The sequence below is a fragment of the Rhineura floridana genome, chromosome 7, assembly GCF_030035675.1.
Source record: "Rhineura floridana isolate rRhiFlo1 chromosome 7, rRhiFlo1.hap2, whole genome shotgun sequence".
Taxonomy (NCBI): Eukaryota; Metazoa; Chordata; class Lepidosauria; order Squamata; family Rhineuridae; genus Rhineura; species Rhineura floridana.
In genome coordinates this window covers 81,059,908-81,075,330 of record NC_084486.1, presented here as the reverse complement: position 1 = coordinate 81,075,330, position 15,423 = coordinate 81,059,908, and the positions used below count along the sequence as shown (strand labels likewise).

The 15,423-nt window shown below is 43.3% G+C and overlaps 1 protein-coding gene across 1 annotated transcript in view; it reads left to right on the top strand.

Annotated features, from left to right (window-relative positions):
- The window catches only part of SORCS3 (sortilin related VPS10 domain containing receptor 3), an 800,669-nt gene that overhangs the window by 761,115 nt on the left and 24,131 nt on the right, over positions 1-15,423 (top strand). Inside the window, exons 24-25 of the mRNA XM_061636066.1 lie at positions 3,558-3,657; positions 9,573-9,678. Coding sequence (XP_061492050.1) covers positions 3,558-3,657; positions 9,573-9,678 — 206 coding nt within the window. The remainder of the gene's footprint in view (positions 1-3,557; positions 3,658-9,572; positions 9,679-15,423) is intronic.

The window sequence follows — 15,423 nt, the reverse complement described above, 5'->3', positions numbered from 1 at the left end:
CTTGAAGCTCCACTATCAACTCCCGGGAACAATTGCTGGGTCACAAGTGGATGTATGAGGCCAGGAATTTCCTTCTAGGGTCCTCATACAATGGGCAGTGTAACAGATAATGGAAGATGTCTTTTATACAGTTGCACCCATAAATGCATCTCCGTTCCTTGGTTGAAATCCCCAGGTATCTCCCATCGAGGAAGGCTGAGGACATCATTTGGAACCTGAGTTCCGTGAAAGCCCTATGAACGGGGGTGTATGACAGCACCTCGAAGTAGTGTGATCTGGCATGATTAACTTTGAATGGGGGTACCAAGGGGAAAAGGGGGCAGCAGTGATAGTTGTCCGATCTTGACACGTGTCGTAGTCAAAGATCCAATTCCTAAGGGCATGTGGACTGAGGCTTAGGAATTCCCTCATGGACAGATTGTACATCTCCAGCTTTACTTGGCACTGGTGAGACCACCCCCCGTTCCTGAGCTGCTCCGACCAACAGAGTTTGGTGAGAGAATGCTCATCCATCATATATATTCTGTGCCAGTATCTAAGATAGGCTATGTCAATTCTGGCTGCGAGAGAAGGGAGACCAAGCTCTGCTCTGAGGTGAGCTACAGGGGCCCCATGGGGGAGTCCCAATATCTGTCTCATGAACTTATTTTGGAGGGCCTCTATCTCGTGTTTGACAGTTTCCCCCCACAGTTCTGCCCCATAGAGTATGTGAGCTAAAGTTTTAGCAGCAAGACCTTGAGTGCAGGATTAACAAGTTGGCCCCCTCTTGCATAGAAAAACCTCCTGAGCTGACCTAGCGATCTATCACCTGAAAGTTTAATTGCCTTCATGTGAGGCTTCCATGAGAGTTTCTCACTGAAGCACAGTCCTAGGTATTTTAATAGATGGGACTGTTCCAGTTGGTGCCCATTAAGGACCCAGTTGGAGTTGGGCCTCCTCTTGCCAAAAACCATGATCTTGGTTTTGGAATGATTGACTATCAGATGCTGCTCCTTGCTGAAAGTACTGAGCCGGGCTAGCATCCTTTTAAGTTCAATTTTATTCAGGGATAGTAAAACCAGATCATCAGCATAAAGCAATAATGAGGTCTTACGACTGCCAGCTGATGGAGGAAAAAAAGAAAGGGAGGCCATCCCAGGAATGATTTTATTGATGTAGAAATTAAATAAGAAAGGGGCCAAGATGCATCCTTGCTTTACTCCTCTCTCAACCTGTATGGCACAAGATAAAGTACCTTGCAGGCCCACACGGACCCACAAGGTGTTAGCCTGATGGAGGGACTGAATGAGCCAGAGCAGTCTTTTGTCGATATTTGTCTGGTCCAGTTTGTGCCATAAGAAGTCCCTATCTATTAAATCAAAAGCTGAGGTGAAGTCTACAAAGGCCGCAAAAAGGGACTTATTTGGGCCCTTAATGGTTTTACATATTAGGTGCTGCAAAACAAATGCGTGGTCTATAGTACTCCTGCCCTTCCTAAATCCTGCTTGTTCCTCATGAAGAATAGAGTGGCTAGTGTCCCACCTGAGGAGCTTATTTAAAAGGTAGTGCCCGTAAAGTTTGGAGGTCACATCCAGGAGGCTGATAGGTCTATAATTTCGGGGGTCTACACTCTGACTGATCCTTCCTTTTTTTTTTTTTTGCTTGGAAAAAAATTTGATGATTAATATCGATATTTTTAAAGGAAATATTGATATTTTGAAGGAAATGTCTATATTTCCTTTAAAATATTATATTTTGAAGGAGGTATTGATATTTTAAAAGGAAATATTGATAAATTATCATTCTTACAATCAATGTTATAGAGGCAGATTTTTTTTAAAAAGTCCATTTTCAAAAACAGTAGTGGAAATTCGCTACATTAAAATTTGTTCCTCAGCGATTGAGAATAAGCAAATTAATGGGAAATTCCATACCAAATCTGAGTGGAATTTTAGCACATCCCTATACCACGCCCACTGATGTGAATGAAATTTAGTGCAACATGGCAGTATATTGGTCTAAATGCCACAATTCCATAATGCAACAGGTACTGCAGTGTAGAAGGAATGTTAAAAATTGGAATAGAAGCGCTACCATTATAATCAGTAAAACTAACACAATAAACCCATGTCTGAATGCAGCCGGAATGAGTGCATAGCACAGAGATTTCAGTATTTTAACATGTACACTACACCAGTTCTTATATAGCTTCTGCAAACTGAGCAGGATCCCTTTATCATGCCAAATCATTAAAGAACATGCAGATGTTCAAAATGTTTTAGTATCCCCCAATGGAGTTAGCTACTTAACTTGATGCTGTCAAGATCATGAGGTTTAAAAGATATCTGCATGATAGAGTTGCACTATGCAGCACTTATATCTAAACATTTATAATGTAGAGTCTTGAGAAGCTAAGCTTTGAAGTTTGAAAGACTATTTCTTTCCCTAATAAATGCAGATTTAGGCTTGAAAGGTTACAGACAATGTTTTTCTTCCAACTCAGCAATGGTGATCTGAATGTGGAAGCAAGTTTCTGCAGGCAGATTGTCAGGATATATATCAAAAGTATTAAAGTGTAAGGACATTGGGTGGTATTCACCTAAAAAGTTGTGTTAGTGCTAGCACAATGGAATTTCCCCATGTCCTCCCCTTAAGCATGCTCTGTGTTGTCCCCATATCTGCTCTGGAAGGTTGGGAGAACTCCCAGAACAAATTTAATGGGCACATGGGGAGGGGGGAGGAGAGGAGGAGACTGCTTCATTATGCAAGGTGAAATCCTTGTGCTGACAGAACAATCTGCTTGGTGCTGTGTTGAATGCAGCCCATTGCCTTGGATCCTAAGAACCACAAATGGAAGGAAGCTTGCAAAAGGGAAATAATTTCCCATTTCCTCCTTTCCCCTACAGCACCCCAGACACCCCTAGAAATCCTGCCCAGAGGGTTGGGAGACCCTCCTGAACAGTGTGGGGTGAAGTATGGGGATTAGAGTGGGAAACCAAGCAGACAACCCTTATGCGAAGGGAATTGTAAGGATGTTGAAAGTTTTGAGTTACATGAAGTCTGTATATAATTGACAGCAGTTTATGTTTGATTCAAAACTAAACCAATAGATAATTGTCACTTTAACACCTGGCTGTGTCAAATATGAATAACTTCATGTTATGTTATATAAACATTTCTCTATGTGGTGAGAATAATTTGAACAGAAATGGGATTTGCAGCCAAATGTTGCCATGTGGAGTAGTACAAATAAAGTTTCCAGCTACTCCATTTTTGGTTTTCTGTCCCATCCCCCTCCAAAGTCTCTAAGCATTCTGTGTCCACGGATCATCCTTAGTCATCACTGAGCTGTTCTCGATTTTCTCCCTTAGGGATTTTTTTCCTTAAAAAATGGCACTTTTACCAATCTTGAGGTTCCCCCAACCCGGCTGCTAACCTCCCTTTGTGTGTGCCATTTTTGCTACATAAGGACTGGCACTGAGAGAATGACTTTGCAATTAGCATATATGATGTGTCTGGGAATTCTTTCTGTAGTTTCTCAAGTGCTACTGTTTTTGAATATCTCATTGTTTCTTTAGGCTGTTGAAATCCTCTTCAATGCTTTGAATCAGAACCTGGTCCAATTTGAGTTAAAGCCTGACGTGGAAGTCATTGTGTACGTCACTCAACTAACATTAGGTAAGCCAACAAAGTAGTCAAAGGTCTATGGGATGCATCATAGGTCTTCTAGGAAGAAAGCCAAACAAGGGCACCATTGTAATTGTTTGCCTTCTGGCTTTGGGCACTACACATTAAGATGAATTCCAGCAATCTAGCTAGAGGAGCCTTGAAAAGGTTCCAGTTTAAAGGAAGCCAAAATCAGGGTGAGGGCAAGTTCCTGTAAAATTTACTCGGATATCTTACCTGTTTTTAAGAGTTCCCTTCCAAGTTTGTAGATGATGATGATGATGTATATCCCACCCTTCCTACCAAAGTAGCCCAAGGGTGGCAAACAACAAGAAAAACATCTTTAAAACATTTTAAAAACATTTGCAATACAGATACAAGTCTCTACTTGTTGAAAGAGCAATGTCTTCAGTAAGCACCAAAAAGACAACAGACAGCACTTAATATTTGTCTAATATTTAAGGGGAAGGAATTCCAAAGGGTAAACGCCACAACACTAAAGACTCAATTCCTATGTTGTGTGGAATGGATCTCCTGATGAGATGGTAACTGCAGGAAGTCCTCACCAACAGAGCACAGTGATTGACTGGATATAGAAGGGATGAGACAATCTTTTGGGTATCCTGGTCCCAAACTGTATAGAGCTTTACATACCAAAAGCAGCACCTTGAACATAGCCTGGAAGCTAAGAGGCAGCTAGTATGATTCTTTCAGCAGTAGGGTAACATGTTAACAATAACCTGCCCCAAGAAGCAGTTGAGATGCTGCATTTTGCACCAACTGCAGAGTCTGGGCCAACCTCAAGGGCAGCCTCACATATTAGTACAGTAATACTTCAGTTAAAGAAGTACATATGTTCCTGAGCATTACTTCCCACACCACAAAAAAAGAAGATAAGTTCAACATATTTCCGCAAACTTTTTATTCAAAACTATCAATTCACATGTCTGCAATGAAACAACCAGGCCTTGCATACAGACCACTTGAAGGCTTCTTCCAAAATGAGTGCAGATGGAGACGAACTCCTGGTGGATGCAATTACACACTGGTAAGCGCCTATGGTAAGCTGTATTTAGGGGCAGTGAGGGCAGCAAAAAAACAATATTTTGCTACCACTATCAAATCATCCATCTGCCACCCAGTGGAGCACTTCAGAATTGTCCGGGGGCTATTACACGCTGGCCCCAAGAACATGGTAGGACCATCTGAGGCCCGCTGTAATTAATTTGCTAGGCACTTCCAGGATAAAATCTTTAGCACCCACCAGGACTTAGACTCCAGTGTTATAGCAGGTGAATCAAGCAGGGTATCCAGAGCACAGCCTTGTCCCGATTTCTTGGATGAGTTTCAGTTTGTACCGCTTGAGGACATTGACAAGGTGCAAGGTGCTTGGACAGGTTCGTGCAACCACTTCTGTGCTGGATCCTTGCCCTTTTTGGCTAATAAAAGCTAGTAGGGATGGAGCAGCTGGCTGGGCCAGGGAAGCGATTAATGTCTCTCTGCGAGAGGGGGTGGTCCCTGGCTGCCTGAAAGAGGTGGTAGTGAGACCACTCCTGAAGAGACTATTCCTGGACCCAGAAAATCTTAATAACTATAGGCCGGTAGCAAATGTACCATTCCTGGGCAAGGTCCTTGAACGAGTGGTGGCAGGCCAGCTCCAGACACTCTTGGATGAGACCGATTATCTGGATCCATTTCAGTCGTGTTTCAGGCCTGGTTTTGTCATGGAAACAGCCTTGGTTGCCCTGTATGATGACCTCTGTCAGGAGAGAGACAGGGGGAGTGTGACTCCGTTGATTCTCCTTGATCTCTCAGCGGCCATCAACCATGGTATCCTTCTGGGAAGACTGGCTGAGTTAGGAGTGGGAGGGACTGCATGGCAGTGGTTCTGCTCCTACTTGGCGGGTCGGCTCCAGAAGGTGGTTCTTGGGGAACATTGATCGGCAGGCTGGACTCTCCAGTATAGGGTTCCGCAGGGGTCAGTTCTGTCCCTCATGCTGTTCAACATCTACATGAAACCACTGGGTGCGGTCATCCGGAGCTTTGGAGTGTGTTGCCATCAGTATGCTGATGACATGCAGCTCTATTTCTCCTTTTCATCTTCTTCAGGTGAGGCTGTCAATGTGCTGAACCAGTGCCTGGCTGCGACAATGGACTGGATGAGGGCTAATAAACTGAGGCTCAATCCAAACAAGACCGAGATGCTGCTAGTGAATGGTTCTTCTGACCGGATGGTGGATGTCCAACCTGTCCTGGATGGGGTTGCACTCCCCCTGAAGGAGCAGGTTCATCACTTGGGGTTTCTCCTAGAACCATCTCTGACACTTGAGGCTCAGGTAGCCTCGATAGCATGGAGTGCCTTCTACCAACTTCAGTTGGTGGCCCAGCTATGCCCCTATCTGGACAGGGATAACCTGGCTTCAGTGGTCCATGCTCTGGTAACCTCAAAGTTAGATTATTGCAATGCACTGTACGTGGGGCTACCTTTGAAGATTGTTTGGAAGCTGCAGCTTGTGCAAAATGCAGCGGCCAGATTGGTAACAGGGACCAGATGGTTCGAACATATAAAACCGATTCTGGCCCGTTTGCATTGGTTGCCAAGTTCTCTTCAAGGTGCTGGTTTTAACCTATAAAGCCTTACATGGCTTAGGACCACAATACCTGATGGAACGCCTCTCCCAACATGAACCCACCTGTACACTATGCTCAACACCGAAGGCCCTCCTCCAGGGTTCCTATTCCAAAGGAAGCTGGGAGGCTGGCAACAAGGGAGAGGGCTTTCTCAGTGATGGGCCCAAATTATGGAATGATCTCTGTGATGAAGTGTACCTGGCACCAATCCTGTTATCTTTTCGGTGCCACGTCAAGACTTTCTTCTTTTCCCAGGCCTTTTAGCATGTGTTTTTAAATTGCTTTTTTAAAAAATGTGTTTTTAAATGTGTATATTTGTTTTTAATGTTTTTAATTATTGTAAACCACCCAGAGAGCTTTGGCTATGGGGCGGTATACAAATGAAATAAATAAATAAATAAATTGAATCTAGGGATGCCTGCCTTCCCTTTTTTCTTTTATCTTGTAGCATCTTGCTATAGGAATCTAAAGTTTTGACCACAGTTCTCTTCCCCGTACACTCGAGTAGGCAGGCAAGGGGCAGCCAACACCAACACTTTGTGCTTGTCTCTCTGCCATCCTCCCCTACACTCAAGTAGATGGGTTTGCAGTAAACTGTACTTCCAGGGCACTCAAAGCACTGTTTACTGTGGAGTCACCTGCACCATCTGGCAAGGAGCATGTAATGTTCCTCCTACTGGCACCCCCTGTCAGGCTCCCACCTGTGGCTACCACCCAGGAGAAATGTAGTTTTTATTTTTCTTTAGCTCACCCTAGCACAGATCTCACAAGATCCCACTTCTAGGCAGCAGCACCAGTCACTCCCTGTAAACAATACTGCTAGAGGCTTCGACAGTCTCCCTTCTTTTTTTTTTAATATGTTTTTTATTTCAAATATATAAAGAAAGATTAAATATTAAATATTCACATAATACAGAAACCATATACGCAAAGAATAGTACATTACATATAAAAGTACTACTCAGTCTATCACTATCCACATACAATACAAATTACTTAACATTGATTATTAGGCAGTTTTAGATAATAATTAATTAACAAGAGGACAGATCCCAGATCTCCAGAGAAACTATTGTAGCCATAAGCTGTTAAAGGCAATTGGAACCTGTATTGGTGCTGATGTTTTGTTTGTATGTGTAATAAAACACGACCATTCTGTAGCAAAACTATCTTTTTTCTTTTGTCCTCTTGCCACTCTCAGACACTGAGTAAGTTTCTCTGAGAGCCTTAGTCTCCCTTCTGGCTTATTGTTACTTTGTGTCTGGGTGCACTTGCAGGCCACAACCTCCCTGTATCTTTGTGCCAATAAAGCATACAGCCCTGGGTTGTCCTGGATACTTGATGATACACTATCTCTTCACCAATGCCACCATTTGATACTGTTTCCCAACCTTGGTAATTATCCTGCCCACCCTTCTGGTCTGTGAAAGCCCCAGCCAAGGATCAGGCTTTTGGTAAGCCAATAGAATATTTATTTATAAACACCAGGAAATAACAAGATTATGTAAGGTATGTTTAACAAGCGTATGGTTTCATATAGTGTCACTCTTTATGTTTCTGGTCATATATATATTGCCTAAATATCAGCCAAATACAATCCAAGCCTCCCTCAGAACTCTGCCAACCAACTCCTCCAAAATCCCTCTCATCAACCAACCAACCTCCTCAACAACTCCCCCCCTCCGACTCAACTGTCATCCTCTCATTTATACCTTCAGCCATTCAAACACTCAGCCAATCATTATACAGCATTCTCCAGCATTCTCGCTCATGTACTCCCCCCTCTCACTCAGTCACTTACCATATATCACTTAATAAACCCGCACTTACCATATTTACAGATAGTAAAATACAGGGACATCACAGAGCACCATTCCAGCCACATGTGAAAGAGCTGCCTGACTATATCAGCATGTACACCCCCCATGTCCCCCACATCTAAAAAGATTTTGTTAAAAGGAGCTTGTTTCCTCAAGGATTTGTTAACTTGGATATTACTGTATATGTATGCACATGCAAACCCCCTTATTGGGGATGGTAGTTTGCTTTCACTTGGCCTGCCCCACCCTAAAGCACCAGTCACAGTAGAGAGCCACTTGAAAAATTCAACTGCTTCCTCCACAAGAGCAAGCAAAAAACAAACCCAAAGGTTTCAGATCTGGTTGGTGACAACAATTACGATAAAGTTTTGCAAGGAACAATCAGTACAATTGACCCAAATAGCAAAAATACCCATCAAAGAAAAGGATACTTTGGCCACTCAGTTTCACAGTAATCAATGAGATTTTCATTGGGAGTAAAATATTAACAGTGCAGACCTATTCAGAAGTAAGTCCTTGTGCATTTCTCACATGGAGGCAGCCTGAAGGCTATATTTGAAACTTGGTGTTGTGAAGTAACAAGAAACACAGGAAAATTACATAACCTGTTCCTGCTCAGCAAACTGCTATCCAAAGCCTCATTTCAATGGTTCAGTGAAAGTACAGGCATTGCCAGTTGTAGCAGTGCTTCTTAAGCCATCATAATGGAGCATAACGGGAGGGGGATAGGATAGGCAGACAGATAGGTGGATAAAAGCAGCAGTGCCATGGACCTAGGATGGAGAAGGGGAGCTAAATAAAAGTCTTTAACAGGTGTGGGGAACCTTTGGCCCATCAGATGTTGCTGAACTGCGACTCCCACCATCCCTGGTCACTGGCCATGCTTGCTGAGGCTGATGGGAGCTGTAGTTTAGCAATATCTGGAAGGCCAAAGGTTTCCCATACTGATCTAGAAGAAGTAGAAGGGAATGAATTCAGACCTATAATGGGAGTACCAAGGGCTAAACTTGCCCATGCTGGTCAAATGTAGGGTAAATTCAGAGTCTCATGAAAGAACTGCAAAGGAAAATGTTTGGTTTTAAGAGAATCCCCCAACTCTTGCATCAAAGTCAAAACTGCACACTGCACAAGAGACTGAACATTACCTCCCTTTTGCTTTTATTGATTCACCATTAAACAAACCTCACAAAAGAAGTTAAAGCAGACCAAAGCAGTGGGGTAGGACAGGTCCTACTCCACCATTTGTCTCCACGCAACCTGCAGCTTCCTTTTCATTCAGTTGTGACTTTGTGTTCAAAGGGAGGGAGATCAATTTCTTTGTCTATACAAGTTGCCTTTTCTCAGACAGCATGTGCCACGTGTCAGTGCTAATAAAGAGGCTGCAAAGGAAAGAGAGTGATGAATCCTGTAACTCTTCCACCCCACCCCTGCATTTAAAGACTTCTCAGTATAACATAATGTTCTTCCACTTCCTAGCGCCTCTCGTCGACTCTGGTGCTGGGCACAGCAGTTCAGCAATGTTGATGCTGTTGTCAGTGGTCTTCGTGGGCTTGGCTGTTTTTTTAATCTACAAGTTTAAAAGGTATGTTGCTATTCCTCCATGATTTAAAGAAAATCTGGCTGACAGTGAACTCTTGGAACCTGGTTTTCAAAGGCAATTTGGTTTAAGGTTTGAGGGAAAAGGGAGAGGAAGGACAGAAGATTTCTACAGTGGGTGATATTCAGTGCTAGTCCTACTCAGAGTAGACCCTTTGAAGTTAACTTATATTAACTTGACTAATTTACTTAATTGACTAACTTACATTCATTAATTTCAATGGGTCTGCTCTGAGTAGGACTTAGCTGAATACAACCCAATGCGAGAAACCAAGATCAACTCCAGGTGTGTGTCAGAACCTCATGTGCTCAGAGTGGATGAGGGCCATCTAGCATCCTCACTCCTCCCAAACATGTGAAATAAGATGGAGCACATTCTGGCCTAACTTCTAAGGCTTGTTTTAATGTAACTACTTTTACCCAGTTCTTAATCTTGGCACACATGCCGTGCAGCTGGATAGGAAATACCTACTCTGAATAATAATGGCAATCATGGGAACCTACTGTAGCTCCAAGGTTGTCAGGCACCTTTGGAGAACTTCCCTTCACAATACACAGAACCAGAATGAGAACCGGATAGATCTAAGTATGTTGGGAGATGTGTTTAAGAAGCAAGTGGCAAGGGCCACCGTATCATCTGGAACCACACCTTCTCTGGATATGACACTGCAAGCAGTGATACTAAAACCCTCATTGTGTGTTACTCACATGGAAGGCCATGTGTTGAAAGCACTGTGGGACCATGCACCATGCTTCTCCCTCCTGGATGTTATGCATGCTAACATTCTAAAGCTGAAAATGGGCATCAGCAAGTAAGCCTGTGTACATAGACCTGTATATGCATAGGGTTTCACGTTCTAGATTCTTGTACAGTGTCACAGGACACCTGGAAGCCTAGGGGCATCAAATTCTAAGTATGTAGGCTTTGCAGCTGCACCAGTCCACACTCAGTGCATGGACATCAGAGGTAATTGGCACACACAATATTTGGGGTATGGTCAACAGTGGGGACCCCACAGCCTCTTCAATATGTGATAGGGAGCTTAAAAAAACTTCTATTTTAAACAACAAATCATACATTAGCTGAGATTAAGAGGAGTACGTCATATATAAAATAGGTTTTCCTACACTTAAACATACAAATAAATTATCTGTTATTATTATTTGGTCACCTTTACGAAATCCATAGGTTTGAAAGGCCTTGGGAACCTTGTTTTTATCATCTACAGCATTGGTGTATGTAGTGAAGCTCCACCACCGTGCAAAAATTTATTTTTGCATTTTTGTCCTTTTGCAATCTATCTTCTGCATCAATTTCTCTATTAATGCTAGTTGCTAACCGTTATGGTACCACAATGAAATAGAGATACCTTTCAAATATTTCCAAAATCATTCTATTGATAGGGCTGCAACCAATAAAAAGCTAATAACTGTTTATCCTTAAGAGTCTGTTTTTCATTCAAAAATAAATTTAACAAGATTAATTCTGGGGTTTTATGTATGAGCTGCTTTGTAATTTTTTCTGTTTCTATAAACACCAGATTCCAAAATTCAACTACCTTAACACGTGTCCACTACATGTGGGGCAAGGAACTCTTCTCTAAACATCCCCTCCAGCATGGGGGGGGGAGAGGAATGGTTTTATTATTATATGACAGCTTAACAGGAGTAAGACACCATTTTTGCACTACTTTTAACATTAGTTCCTTTGTTTGTTAACTTATTATTTAACCCCTTGCATTTTAGGCAGCTCTTATCTGCTGTACCTCCATCTCAATTTTTATAGTATTTATTTTTATTATTGCTAATTACTTGTCATTTTGAATTGTTACAAGTCATCCTGAACACTGTTTCTACAGAAAAGATTTGTCCGGTATAATTGCTTACTATTTTCTCAGTTGCTGCTTAACCCTTCTAACCCTCCAGAGTTTCCATTCATGTCAAGTTGTCATTCAGAATGCATAGCTAGATGTGTTTCTATCCAGCATGTCAGACAGTTGGTTCCAATGCGGTGACTGTAAGTCACCTGCAGTCCCATCAGTGACATTAGTTATGTCTGATCCGTTCCACTGGCCTCCCTACTGAAACGACAGAAGGGTCAATGCAGCAGACTGCTTTTTCCATAGAGATCTTTATCATTGGATCATTGTGAGACTCAGTTCTCTGAACTAGCTAAAAAGCACACTGCTTGCTTGCTGAAAGAATGATATACTGACTCTAGTGTCATTTCAGGAAGTAAAATGTTTGCAGCTTGTCCAGCGAGACTAGCATCAGAATCAACCCTTTCAAATAGTCTGAATGTATACAGAAGATACATTATATCTCTGGGTGCCTCCACAGAATGCCACAATTGCCCCAAGGAATTCTAAGACATATATCTACAAGTAGTGGAATCATTCGTGTGTGTGAACACAACCAACTAGTGTTACACAGTAATTACTGACTCTAGGTTACCATTGTTTATACATGCTTGACAACATTTTTTATATGCAAGAGTTTTTTTAATGTAGACTGCAAATCTGGACCATTTTCCTGGTGATAATTAATTCTAATTGCATTTGTTTCCTGGTCAGCGCCCCAGTATTGATTTTCTTTAGCTAAAGATCAGCTCTAACCTGTTTAGGGTTCCCAATCTGAGTATCCCCCTGCATGAAATAATTACCACTCTACTCTTCCAGCAAGTGCGGCAGTCAAAGATGCTGGTAGCCAGGAGCATCTGCTCCTATGAAAAATACACAGTTCTGTCAAAAATTGGCCATTAAGTTCTGCCACATTTGAAGAAATGACATAACTAATCAGAGGCCTATTTACAATTTCTTAGCTTTGATTATTTTTATTTATTAAATGTATTATTTAATAAAATTATATCCTGCCTTTCCTCCCAAAGGAACCCAGGGCCACAAACATAGCTCAACAATTTAACAGCAATGAAAGGAAAAGTATCCTAAATACAGTTTTAAAACTTTGTAAAATACAGTTACAGTTTAAAAATAGTCTGCCATCCAGTGATTTCCAGGTTGCCATTACTATTAATGTCAAATAACAGGCATAGAGAATGCATATAATAAACTCAAGAGTCTTACAGTATGTATTGCTTTTTGACAATTCATTTATATGATGAATAGGATGGCATTTATATGGTTTTTTAATGTGCAAAGTATCTTTAAAGTAGATGATTAGTATTACATTCAATTTATAAGGAGGGAACTAATGCTGAGCTTAGTTTGTCTGTCACTGGTCCGCAAATCTCCCAGGTACATGTTCAACGTGCAATTATCCAGATCCCCAAATAAACCTCATCAGATTTTGTATTCTTCAAAGATCTTGTTCTAAAATATTTTTCACCATTTAGGGCATAGCAGTACTTAATGTACAGCTTCAGCCCAAGTAATGACTATTTGCAAGAATCCAAGCTGGCATGCATTGACACAGCTGTAGTGGCATCTTGGATAATGCCCATCCATTTTAATATGTGTGTGGAATCATCACCTTTTGTACCTTTGTAAACTGGTCAATCAAATGTTGCAAGTTCAGAAGCATCCCAAACCCTGAAATTTCACGGGCAGGCCTTAGTGATATCATGGGGTGGGCCCTGAAGCCAGTTTGTATTTGATGGGCGGTGAGGAGGAACTTCCCCCTCCTCACCCCCTGATGGGATGCAGCCAGTACCAGAGCCATGGGTGTGTGGCAGCGGGCCTAAATCTCCCAGGGGAAGGGAGATTTGGGCCTGTTGATGCTCCGGGGGCAGACCATCTTAATCTGTCCCCCACCCCTGCAGGGAAGGATTGGAGCCATAAGTCTAAACTTCACCAGGAAGTGATCTGACCATGACAATGGGGTGACATCCAGACCACTCCTTCCTCCATCTGGAGCAAAAACCAAGTTGAGGGTGTGCCCTGCCCTATGCGTCGGGCCAGTGACAACTTGAGACAACCCCATGGTTGTCATGGAGGTCATGAAGTCCTGAGCCAGAACACTAGAGGCAGCCTCAGCATGGACAATGAAGTCACCCAGGACTATCATTCTGGGCTCCTCCAATGTCACAGCCAAGATGACCTCCATCAGCTTGGTCAGAAAAGCTGCCGGGCAGCAGGGTGGATGGTATACCAGCAGCAACCCTAGTTTCCTGTCTCCTTGGCCCGACACCAGGTGCAGGCCCTCACAGCCAGCTCCAAGACAGAGTGGTTTCCTGGTGACAGAGATAGAAGTTCTGTAGACAACAGCAACTCCTCCCCCCTCTGCCCCTGTAGCCTGTGCTGGTGTTGCACTGAGTATCCAGGTGGGCAAAGCTGGGTCAGATCAACTCCTCCAAGCTCACCCACCCAGTTCTCAGTAATGCACACCAAATCAGCACCTTCATCCACAATCAAATCATGGATGAGAGTGGTCTTACTGTGTACCGATCTGGCATTATACAACAATACACATAGGCCAGTGGGCACAGCAGATGAGCAATGAGGAACCCATCCTTGAGAGGAGCGGCAGCAAGGAACAAGGCACAGATAACCTTGCCCTCGTCTTCTACGGTAATTCACCACATCCCCATGGCTATATTTCCCTCTACCCATGATCACTGAAATTGGGGTGGCATCACCCATGTTCCTCCGTACTAAGACTCCTCCTAAACAGCTGATATGGACCCAACACAAGCACACCAACAAAGCCTGCCAGAGCCAATTATCCCAGAAGGCCTCTGTGAGAATTCGGAACAGTCATACCCATTCAAACTTTTTCACACAGGGCCCATCTACTCCCCCTCCTGTCTCACACCCAGGGAGGGCCAGCTTTCTGCCAGTTACAGACTCGCACTCTGAAGGCATCTGGCGACTCTCCTACCATTCAGTTCACTGCACAGGCTCTCACCCTTTGCAGGAACTACAGATGCACCACACGGCCTCCCCACCACCAATCTCCTCTAGATTGGTTTAACAGAAAATTAAAACAAACAAAAAAGGAAGGGGGTAGTGCCCTCGCCCTCGGGACTCCCTATGGGGATCCCCAAGGGGCCATTCCCTTTGGTGTCACCCCTTCGGTGGCAACCCCACTGGTGGCAGACCCGCCGCCCAATGACAGCTGGGCTTTTATGCGTCCTGACCCAGCCAGCAGCTGATGCAAGAGGCTGCAAGATTAACTGCAGCCTCTCTCTGGAGCCAGGGTCAGGCAGGGGGTCCCAGTCCTTGCAGCACTTACCAGGGACTTCCGCTGTCTTGAGAGACAACACCCCAAAGGAGCAAGCAGCAAGCACCCAGATGCTCAGATACTCACTCCCAGGGCAGGTCTTCTTCAGTCCCCTAGTACTGCAGCTGTTATATATGATCCCTTGCCTTTGAAAAGAAAACATATTCACGGAGAATCTTATTCCAGCTTTCGTATATTTTCATATGTTTTCACACCTACCATAGTTTTCCATTTGCTTCCATATCAAAGTTTCCCTGTCTCTCAGAAGAACAGATGAGCACTGCCAGTGCTGCACATGCCCCCTGGGAGTTTAACAATAAAGCTACATCAGTGCAAGAGATGAGTTTAAATTAGAGATGCCAGGTGCAAGCCCAGATGGGCTCTGTTAACTTTATGGCCTGTATGACAGGGAAGGCCTGCTTCTCTGAAAGTCACTTATTCACATAACCACTTGTTGCATCTATCTTCTCTCATCCCATCCTAACTACTCAAGAGTGGGGGTAGAACCCCACCTATCACAGCACACAGAGACAGAAATAGAGCAAACACATTG